The sequence below is a fragment of the Cinclus cinclus genome, chromosome 13 (assembly GCF_963662255.1).
Source record: "Cinclus cinclus chromosome 13, bCinCin1.1, whole genome shotgun sequence".
Taxonomy (NCBI): Eukaryota; Metazoa; Chordata; class Aves; order Passeriformes; family Cinclidae; genus Cinclus; species Cinclus cinclus.
The window spans coordinates 11,470,257-11,482,315 of NC_085058.1; the positions used below are offsets into that span (position 1 = coordinate 11,470,257).

Below are 12,059 nucleotides of genomic sequence, written 5' to 3' on the forward strand. Positions count from 1 at the left end.
ACAGAAAAAAACCCAATGTTAATATATCATGAAACTCATGGATTCTAAACATCTCCCATGGAAGCACAGCCAACCTGGCATGTGTACTTGCCAGAAGCTATAAAAGTAGTGTTTGTGTGGATGATATTTGGTCTGGCATTCAAAAGCTGCAATATTTAGTATTTCTTGACAGATCACCAGGGAGACTTCAAGGTTTTACTCACCTGCTACTGCTGCTGTCACATTACACTCATCCCTCCCCGGTGCTCAGAGGCTGAACAGAGCCAGTGTGTGAAGCAGCTCAGGGTATTGCTAGAATAACTTCAGGTATTTTCAGTTTCAATCCCAGCTACCCCGCTCACTGACCTCACTACAGCCAGCAGAAGGGAACGGTTTGCTTCAGCTATGTCACTGCCAAGTTTGAACAAAGGGACTTCGCACAGGAAGGGCAGATATGGTCTCATAATTGCTCCTGATGACTCTGGTACACCAACCTCAGGGAAAGAGCTGGAATAGTAGTGCTGAGCTGCTTGAGGTTGCATTACAATGTGCTTATGTTAATGCTAATTAACACACATTTTATGTGGCTCATTTGTCACATTAAAATTGCAGATGATTCAGTGACATTTTCTCTGAGGTGTCTAAGAGAAGCTGCAAGTCTGCCTTTCTCCTTTCTTACCAACCAACATAGTTAAACTGAAAAAGATTTAGTAAAAAGCCACATGGAACAATTAAAGGTACAGAATGACCACCATAAAAGTGTGTTAGGACTCTGGAAAACATCACTTACAGGAGGAAGGGTCAGAGATCCATCAAATAATGAATGTAATTGATGGAGTGAATGGGAATCAATTGTTTGTTGCCCCCTCAAGTGTTTAGAGCCAGCAGGTATGAAATAAAACTAGTCAGGTACACATTAATAATCAACAAAAGAAGACAGTTCCTCACCTGACAAGGTGTAGAAGTCCTTGTTCCTGGATGATCTACATGTTAAAATTAGGCATGAGTTAAAAGGAACTCTGGACAAACTGACATATAAGAAATCTGCTGTTGATAACTAGGGGTGCAGAACTGACATTCAGCCTAGGGAACTCCCTGTTGAAAAATAAGTCCTGGGGAAATAAGATCTTTACTTGGCCTCTGGTCCAGACTAAGAGCCTACTTTCAGTTGCAAGATACAGGACTAGAAGTGGTATTGGTTTGATCCACAGAGGCTGCTTTTATCTTCATATATTCTATATTTTTATTCTGACTCAAGTCTTTAAATGAATTTTATCTAGCTGAAAATCCCTTATTTACATAAGGCAGATGCTCAGGCACATGATGGGATTCTGGGGCTTGTCCTGGGCAGGGCAGGGAGAGGGATTTGAAGATCTTTGGGGGTTCCTTCCACATCAGGATATTCTGGGATGTTGTGATTATATGCACTTCCTTTCTTGACTAGGTTGTTGGGTTCTCTGGGTTTGTTTTGTTTTGCAGGGAGGTGAGATCAAAGGAAACATCTCCTGATGTTTGAGTTTTTAATTACTCTGTTAAGTATATCACTTTGCTTGTTTAATAGCATAGGTGACAGCTTATGACTTATTGTCTGCCTCAGTTATAGTTCACCTGGTCTAGTTAGTGCTGTTGGAACAACTTAATAAAATAATAATACAGAAATTCAGAGGGCAGTAACATATGTAGACCTCATTATATAATTATATATAAAACCCATATCTATATATCTATCTATATATAATAGGTGAGCTAAGGAAATTTAATTTGTCTAAGTAGTGGGGTTTTTTGATTCATAATGTGGCTATTCAGACCCATTTTAACTATGATTTTAATATCTTTCTGTTTCACTTTTCATTACCATTATATGAATAAGATTTTAAATCCACCCTGCAACCATTCCCTTTGACTATATTCTTTACAGAATAAGCCATGATGCTGGAAATAGGGAGGGGTTTTTGAATTCTCATTTCAGCTTTGTGACTGATTCACATGACTTTGAACAAATCATGTAAGTATCTGTGCTGTCTCTAAGTTGAAGATAACAACAGCCTTACAGGAATGCTTTTAAAGTAAACTACGTAAAATTCTATGAGGATTTAAAATGTGATTTACTAGTATTTTTGAAATACTGCTTTAGGGATGGAAAAGCATGCTAATGAGCCTTGGGTTCATAGAACTAGCTATGTTTTATGGCTGGCTCAAAGTGATCTCTCAGATGAATGAGAATGTGTGGGATGCAAGTGAAGTCTATGTGCAGATGGGGTGTATTCGTTCTCTGTATTTCTCATGGTGCTTCATGAGGAACAAGTATCTGCCTTCACCAAGTTCAGTGAGAAAGCCTGTTCTATAATTTCTGCAGAACACAGTAGGGCTAACATTGTTTATTTTATACACATAACAATTGTATCTGGAAGTCTACCAAGGACTGTCAGGCCCCCTCTAACCTACCAGCATGACAGGTGATGCTGTGGTGTAGCCTGGGGTGCAGTCCCCCTAAGTGTGACTATGAGAATGCTCTGTTACTTCTCTGCAGGAAGTGCCTGCATCCAAAAGGAAGGCATTCTGTGCCCAGGTATTGTTCAGAGAGACACTTGAGATGTTGCCAAACTGTGCAGTGAAATCTGGGATCCGAGAAGCTCTGTTTTTACAGGTCAGATATACAATGAAAAGATACAAATAGCAGATGATCCAAACAGTCCCTGCCCCAAAGAGCTTCTGAGTGGTGCAAGTTGAATGGAATCAAGGCATTGCTCCGAGATAGGCAAAAGCTATTTCCCTTTATTACATGGTTCTCACAGACCTTTTTCCTTAGAGATAGTTTCCGTGGAAGCCTAAACTCTAAGAACTTGTGTAGTAAAACGTGGGGTTTTTCACTTTCTAGTAATGAAGTCACACATAGTTATAGCATTATCATGTAAGAATCCCAAGTAACAATTACTAATTAGAAAGGGGGAAGATACTCCTCATTTTAATAAGGAAATGGAGCCATGATGAATTAAAGAAACTTCCCCTGACTGATGAGAAACTTAATGTGGAGCTATAAATTGAGGCCAGACCTCCTGAAATTCAGTTCACTGTTTCAGTCATAAGGCCATCCTTTTCCAAGTATCAAATATATACACAAGGCTCTCCAGTTTAGTCTTCACATTAGTTTCCAATGAAACTTTGCCCTTTCACTCATTCTAGCAAAAGGACAAACATTTGCCTATTTGTCTCAATAGTAAGTAGAAACTGCTCTCTATACAGATGACAATTTCCTCTCCATTCATATGCTTCTCATCCTAGTATTAAAGGCCAGCCTGTGTCAGCAAGGGCCCGTTTAAATTAGAAACCAAATAATATTTCAGGGATGCCTTGGGCTGTCTTGTGGAGAGGGTTCTTTGCAACCCTTGCCAGTTACTACTTGGTGGTCCTGCCAATCCTTGCTAAGTTTCAAAACAGAAGTTGCTCAAGCTGGAGCAGCGCTGCTTGCCCGGCATACGCAGCTGGACAGCTGGAGAGCCGGGACCCAGCAAGGCCCGGCGCTCAACCAGCCTCAGTTCACCAGACCTTGTAAAGGGACGGGGGAGTGGCACTGTCCTAATTGCTAACATTCCTCCTCTGCAAGACCTCTCCTGATACTTACTTAATAAGCCTAGGCTCATAAAGTCTAAACAATTTAGGCAATCAAGTGGTAGCTGATGTGTATGTGGAGATAGAGATGCAGCAAGACTAAGTGAAGAGTGAAATGCCTAATTTCTGACTTGGCCAAGCTTTATCTGGCAGTTGCAGATGAAGTAATACCTCAGGCAGCTGTGCCCAAGAATGGAATTTATGTTGTGAGTACTTCAGGAGCTGCACTTCAGGCCAGGTTTGCACAGCCACAGCTCCTACTTGAGTGCGCATGGCCCGTCTGCCAGCGTGGTCTTCTCATCCAGTGAGTAATACTCTAAGCTCCAGTCTGAAGGCTCCTGCCAGTGGCAGCAAAAATTAGGGATGTGGTATTGCTGTGTTCTCAGAGGGACAAAAGTCAGGTTCAGCAGAAGTGGCTGAAACATGCAGGCTTTCCCATGTCACAGTAAGAGTTGTTTGTAAATAGGCACTCCTTCATATGTAGAAAGCAGTGAGCATCTAGAGACTGCTGTGCGTGGAGGTTTGTTATTTTCTCTGGAGCTGTTGTTGAGTATTTTAGCATTAAGTGGGAAAAAAGCATCATTACATTCATTAGCATTTCATTCAGAATTATTTTCTGTTCATAGTGGAGTAGGGAGATACAGTATAGATGTTAAACTTTCATTGATGGGATGAAGAGATCTGAGAAACTAGAAATGGGACAGGGAGGAAAAATGAATTTTCCCGAACCTGGGAAATAGTTTTTGCTGAATAAAAGAGCACCAAAATGCATGGAGTTTCTATAGTTTCTGAAGAAAAATAAAAGAAACATTATTTCAGCTCATCTTTAAAATACACAAAGGAAAGGCAGTGCCAAAAAGAGGGAGGAGAGTATTTCAGTGCTCTCTCATTAATGATCTTTTTCTTGTAAAAGGTCCTTTACCATGTTTAATTCAACGAGATCCACTCTGCATAGTTTTAGAGTAACTTTGTTCATGTTTTTGATAACTTTTGCTTATCAGCTTAAGGCTTATTGGACATAACTTCATTGTGAGCTGAGTAAATGGTTCTTAGTGCATTTGCAAACAGTTCAGTCTGATCACATTCATCTAAGCATCAATTTTACAGCTGTGTCAGTGGGACCATTACAGGACTTGAGCAAGCAAGCAGGCAGGCACCCTGCACATACCTCTCTCAGCATTGTGATTTACTGCCTCTGTCTGCTGCCTTTTACAGCTGTGTGCTGGCTAGCATCCCTGTCTTGGTGCTCAGCTTGTTTCAGTCCTGTAATACTACATCCTTACTGTGGAATCTGAATCTCACTTTGCCACTGGACTGAAGAATGGTCTGTGGCTTTTCTAAAGTTCTTTTCCCATCTTCCCTGTGGTTACCTTGTGCTTAGAAAAACAAACTGGTAGGGGTCATATCAGGTGGACACAAATACTTTTCTTTTGACCCACTTCTTTTTGACTAGTCTGTGTTCTTTGGCCATTTTCCAAGCTTTCTCTTCTGTTCTGTTTTGACGTGGCCTGATAGCTGAAAGGTTTACTGTTAATTATTATTTTTAACAGTTACAACATTGATATTCCACCCTCCCATAGTATCCTCTGACCTGCAGGTATTAGAATGCACAAAGATATGCCTAAAATGTCACAAAGGAATGCGCATCACATATAGTTACAAATTAGTTCAGATAAACAGAGTGCAGTATCTCAAGGAGACATGACAAGCATCACTGACTTGAATATCTGCAGTGAGAAACAGTTTTGGAGTAGTTTCTGATTCTGGAGTCAATACATTAAAACAATATGGACTAATAACTAATAATTCTTGCAATTTTTTGCTAAGCTGAAATTCACATGTAGATAGATTCATCTAATTAAATCAACAAAACGTTGGCTATTGGGATGGAAGGACTTGAAGGGCACAAGGAAGGTGGGAGGAAGACAGCTACAAAAGTTAAGTGTCTAAACAAGGATACTCTGAAAAGCATTTGGGTGTGGTGGGATCCTCTGCAGGATGAGTAGTTGGTTCTTTTTGCTTCAGAGCGAAAGGGAGAAGGGGGCATATGGCATCCTGGTTGATATCATCTTATGGTGTAAGAGATAATAGTTCCAGAGCTCTGTCATTGTTTCCTTTGTTTTCTTACTAATTAGTATGTAAGCAAAATAAAAGTATCATCCTTAACTGTGGCTGAAGGCTCACATGTTAATATTTTTTCAGGTGGAACTTGCAGAAATTTGCACAAAGAGTGAACGTTATATCGGCACAGAAGGTGGAGGAATGGACCAGTCAATTTCTTTTCTGGCAGAAGAAGGAACTGTATGTATACCTTTGTAATCTAAACTAACAGTGTAATATTAATTAATGTAAGCAAAAAAACCCTTCAATGTTATCTAGAAGAAAGACAAGACAAGAAACTAGAATACCTTAGTAAGCAGTTATAAGCACCATTGGTATAGAAATGAATCAGGAATTAAACTTACAAACCTGGATACAATTGAGTATGACAAGTTTGAATGAATATGATGAGGAAAATCAGAAATGGTAGGGAGGAAGGAAAAGATGTACTCTAGAAGAGCACCAGGTTCCACTGTTTGGCTAATTCATGCTGAACTTAGAATGTTTCCCATATAATGAAATCTGAATGGTCGGCATGCCTTGTATTCAGTGCAAATGAGATAATTATTACAAAAATGCTTTCTTGAAACTTCTTATAACCAAACAGTTCTAGGAAGTTTTGCCAGGTTCAGTTACAAGGACAATAGAGACTTCTTTTTTCAGCAGTTTTGCTAATTCCAGACAATTCTGTGGCTGGATTTTGATGCAGAAGACATTTAGCAGTCTTAAACGTGGTGACAGAAGGTGAACTAGCTGTGATAAACAGGACCTGCCAAGTTATGCATGACTGCTTGCAGTGGAATTTACAGTGAGGTTTCATCTGCTGTCCCAGAATGTGCACAGGACTGCAACTGTTCAAACCTCAGACCTGTCAAAATACTTTTATTGGAATTAATGTAGCGTTTCATAACAACCTTTACTTTCCTTATGATTGTGGCATTATATCTCTACAGCTTTTGTTCCTTAATGACATGTCTTGGGTGAGCTTACACAGAAAAAAAACCTATTTCCTAGAATTACACCAAACATTTAATGCCATCATGAGACACATGTACTTTCAATTTCACATCACCTATACCTTCATGTTTATACTGTTAATAATAAAAGCACAGCTACATGAATAATGAAGGAAGGAAGCAGCATATTTTCCTGCCATACAGAGAGATGATTATATAAGTGGAAGTTTTTCTGATCTATAGCAGTGGCAACCAGAAAGACAAAATTTTGGATAAGAAAAGAAATAGTGAACAAACCAGAAAACATTCTTGCTTCAGTGTACTTCCAGCTAAATGCAGCTCTAGCCTCCCATCTTAAAAAAAACCCAAGAGAAGTACAGTAGAGAATACTGAGGTTTATCAAAGCTTTTTTTTTTTTTATAATATGAGCATTGACTGAATAATTTCAAACTTTCCAGCTTGGAAAACAAAAAATTTGGGGGGGTGATACTTGGAAGCTTGTAAATTCCCTAAACAAGTAATGAGAAGGTAAATGGAGGATTCAATGTTTTTCATAACTGAAGAACTAATAGAAACACAATGACATTAACAAGCAGCTTGTAAAAAACAAACAAGGAAGTTTGGGTTTTTTTCCAAAACATTCATTGTTAAATTGAGAAATACCATACATTTTGGAAGGCAGAAGTTTTAAAAGGATTCAAAAAAGACCTTTGTGGATACACTAATAGAGTGTTAAACTATATGTAGCTATTTAACATAATAGTCAGATGTTTCTTCCAGAGTAAGTATAACCATTGTAATCTTTTGCTTATGGGAATTTGGAAAAACATACCCCAAGAAAAGACTGCTTTGTATATGTTCTATTTTTATATTCCCCCTAAACAGCCATTTATTGGTACTGTCAGAATCAGGACACTAGACCAGCTTAGTGGCACATTCTGGTCTAATGTAGCAGATCTTAAAGGGTATATTGAAATGTAAGCAACTCTGTCTTGATAGTAATTCTGTGATGGGGTCCAGAATCTCAATGGCAAGGAGTGACACACATGCTGTACATAATGTACAAGCGGATTTGTCATTGTTTATTTAGCACTCTAGCTGCTCAAGGGACTCTCTGGGAGTGAACAATGCCAAAACCAGTAAGATATCCCTGCTTGCACAGTTACAGTCTATTCTAAGAAGCCAAAGCAGGGCACATGATTTACAACTTATCCCAGTGAAAAACCAGATGTGAATTTAATCTCTTGATTACATTACATCCTGAATTATTTAATTAATGGATGCCTAACTTATTCCATGGAAAGGTCACAAATGTTGGGAACATCTTACACAGCTTGTGTGAGCATGTGTGAGGCAAGGCAGTCTTATGTCCGAAAGGAAGAAACGGTAACTACGTTCTTACACATAGTTTTATTTAGTTTCTTGGTTTGACTGCCTGTGTGTACCATGATCACTCTCTCAAATCAGTCCTAAAATGCTGGTAAAATACTGTACCTCAGTGAACTAATCTTGCTGTAGTGCAAAATCGGAAGACTGAGGAGAGATGGACACTGATGAAGGGGCAGGGAATGCAAAGCCCCTTGTTTCTAGTGGCATGCACATTAGCTTCAGCCAGGCCTGCTACTTCTCTGCAGATCAAAGTGAAGCTGTTGTCTTAAACAGGCAAGAAAAATAGGTTGGGTGGGGTTCTGTAACATGCTGAAAAAACCCAAAGACTTAATGGAAACATTTTAAAATCCAGCTACAGGGAAAGGTTTGAAATGTATGTGTAACTTGACCAATGAGGTTAAACCTCTTTTCTTGCTGTTTCATGTCAGTTTTCTTTCCTTAACTGTCCCTGGATTTTCAAGAGAAAAAACATGCAAATTTACATTTGATTTATAGAACTAAGTGCACTGTTAGCTAGCAGTAAATTAAAACTAACCATTCATTTTTCTTTCAATAGGCCAAGTTGATAGAGTTCAGTCCACTGAGGGCAACTGATGTTAGACTTCCAAGTGGAGCAACGTTTGTTATTGCTAACAGTTGTGTTGAAATGAATAAAGCAGCAACTTCTCATTACAATATTAGGGTAATGGAGTGTCGGCTGGCTACAAAGGTAATGCATGGCTTATGTCAAACTCTAATGAAACCTTCATCTAAATATGTGCTTTTTTCCACTTCTCACCAGTTGTGTCTTCAACACCTGGCTAGGTGCTACTCTTAGTATAATTTTTCTTTCCAGAGCCAGACACTTTCATCTGCAGGAACAGAACTCCTGCCGAGCTTAATGGAAGTACAAGGACTGTGTCCTTATATAGAAGATTATGTGATTTAGTTCTATTAAATTTATTTTTTATTATATTTCAGTGGAGGAAATAAGTCTATTTTTCAGAAAAAAATATTCCTAGTTAATAAGATTGACTGTTTCTAATTAAAGCTGAATAATGACAAATAATGGAAAGCAGCCAGTATGGTCACATGCTTATATGTATATATGGCAATAGACTTGTATTTTCTAGGATTTAGAGAACATACAAGCTAGCAGTTGAAGGCCTGGAAGTAATATTAGAAATGCTGAATAAAAGCATGTATGTCAGTGTGAAGTTTAAGAACAGGCTTGAATTAAGCCCCAACATTTAGGGGGTACTGCCAGTTTACAACTTGAAATTATCTCTAAAATATATAGAAATTGAACAGGGGAAATCTAAGTTCTGCTTTAATTCTGGATTTTGTTTGTTCAGGGTTATGTAGATGTAGGCTTTGATTGGAGTTTTTTATGGGAAGACAGTACATTTTTCTTTGATAAGAGTAAATTAGAGTAAGCATAAAGATTCACTGCAGTTGTACTCAGCATAGGGTGCTGTGGGAAAGAACAGAATATGGGTCACAAAGTCTAGAAGAAAGCTTTGAAAAATGCAGCATGGAACTCCTTGCCACAGAAAATTACACCAATATCTTATCAATATTCCAAAGTACTCTGAACATCTCTTGGCATAATGATTCCATAAAAAATAATTTCTTACAAGTTTTAGTTAGTGTAAAAAAGTAGTTGAAGATCTGCTCAGACACTGACAAAAGGTATAAAATAATGTGCTGAGTTACTTTTTGAGAAGGGAAGCTAAACTTCAGGTGACTTTTTACATGGGCTTTAAACTCAAGTACAAAGGGAATAGTTGCATTTCAGTTGCATCTAAGACAAACCTGTCTATTTGTTAGTTCTGTTATAACTGATAAATCTCCAATTTGGAATTGCTAATTGACAAAATACGTTTCTAAGAGGAGCTTCTTTTGTAAATTCATTCTTTTACATAAGGAATAGAGAGCCTTCACAGATAATCTATTCTAAAAGGCCCTTTACGAGTGCATTAAGCTGTGAGAGCTTTTGAAGTTATTGTTCCATATACCAGACTTTGTGAATTGAATCACAGTTTTCCAAATCCCTTTAAATTATAAGTCCTGTACAGTAAACCAAAGCAGTAGTAAGAAAACATCTTTTCTTTTACATTCCTGTTAGCTATGATGCAATCTCTAAAAATTTACTTTCAGCAGATGCTTGATTGTAAGGAGATACATACACCTGTCTGCTTTAAAACATATGCTACCCAGATGGAAAGCTGCACACACTATAAAAATACATTGAGCCAGGAAAAGACTGTCTTTAGGAAGAGGTCATAGTGGGGTGAAGGAGGGCAGGTATGTAAGTGGAAACAGGGAAGTCTTTTAAGCACCATTAAGCTAATGGAACTATGAACTAACATGATGGGCCTTGCAATAACGCTTTAAAATAAATTCTCATTGTAAGTGCCTTAGGATAGACTTTTTTCCCCCTTTTGTGCTTTAGATAATTCTAGAATTTCGTACTGCTTTACTGTGTAGATAAAGATGCCAACACAACATATTCTTGTTAGCTTTAGTGTACAACATCTTGGTATCAGTCTGTCCTGCAGTGAGTTCTACATCATCCTGGCAAATTATCTTTCTTAGATTCTGTTTCTTTCCTTTCCCTCTAGAGAATCATTATTTTGCCTTTTGCCTTTTTCTTTCCCTTCCTCTATCCTTGTAGCGGCCTCTGAGTGCTCTCCTGCACTCTGCTCAGTGAGTTGAAAGTTTAAAGGTGTTTTCATTGTGCAGAGCACTCGCAGTTCTGCAGGGATCAACCTGTCCTTCATCATTCCCAGCTCTGTCCTTCATCATTCCCAGCTCTGTCCTTCATCATTCCCAGCTCTGTTCCTCATTGTTCCCAGCTCTGTCCTCCATCATTCCCAGCTCTGTCCCTCATCGTTCCCAGCTCTGTCCCTCATTCCCAGCTCTGTCCCTCGTCGTTCCCAGCTCTGTCCCTCATTCCCAGCTCTGTCCCTCGTCGTTCCCAGCTCTGTCCCTCATCGTTCCCAGCTCTCCCAATGGGAAGAGCAGAGCTGGGGACACCACTGTCTCCCTGTTTCACCCTCAGTGTGGTGTGGGGCCATCAGTGTCTGCAGCTGCAGAGCCACCAGCAGCTCCTGGGCACAGATGCTCAGATGGCATTACAGAAATGTTATGTGTAAGGAAGTGATGTTGCTATAAAAGTATTCCTGGACTTACTCCTAGTCAGGCTATTTTGTATTGTATTTGTCCCATCATTTACCAAGTATGTTTTCCTCTCAGTTACTTACAGTTCTCCAGTGTGCTGTGTTGAACAATAAAGAACAATAAAAGCCAGAGATGCTATATATGCTGGCAGTTAAGAGACAGCTGCTTGATGTCCCTGTCTTTAATCCATCTAGTCAGAGATCATCAAGGAAATATCCAGCTGTGTGAGAAGTATTGGGATTAGTATTTGTACAGTAAAGAGATGGATTTTTTTTTCTATTTCTCTTCCATGTCCATTACAATTTGATCTGCTGCAGCTAGCCTGTTTTCAAAACACATTTCAGTTTGCCCATAATATTTTTCCCAGTGCTGTTAGAATCAAAACTTTGCTATAAGCAGGATAGAACTTTCCAGCAAAGCCGAACCCGCTGCCCCAACAGGGTCAGTTTCCACTTGGAACATTTGACCTGTAAAACCCCAGTGTAGTTGGCTTGCCCAAAATACAGCATTTCCCTTGAAGCACAGAAATGGGAACAGATGTGACAATGCATGTGGCATATTTCTGCAGGGGATTATTTATTTAAAAAGTAAGTTGAAAAAATTTTGTTGTCTTATAGAATTTTATAGTTTGCAAATTCTGTTAACTTCTCATAATAAAGTCCAGGGGATGCTGAACATTGGGATTAAAGCATGATGAAAATAATTTCCATTCATTCAGCATCTTGAAGAAGATCTATATGCACCAACTTACAACATATTTAAGTAAAATGAAGCAGTAATTTTTATTCTAACTTATAAATAAGCTAAAATACAAATTACATAAAGGTTGAAAGGCTGTAGAGTTCTAGTTACTCAGAGCCTTTG

General features: G+C 38.8%; 1 protein-coding gene across 1 annotated transcript in view; it reads left to right on the top strand.

The window, feature by feature from the left end:
- GALK2 (galactokinase 2) overlaps nt 1-12,059 on the top strand; it is a 46,352-nt gene that overhangs the window by 17,953 nt on the left and 16,340 nt on the right. The window contains exons 6-7 of the mRNA XM_062501505.1: nt 5,791-5,889; nt 8,590-8,742. Coding sequence (XP_062357489.1) covers nt 5,791-5,889; nt 8,590-8,742 — 252 coding nt within the window. The remainder of the gene's footprint in view (nt 1-5,790; nt 5,890-8,589; nt 8,743-12,059) is intronic.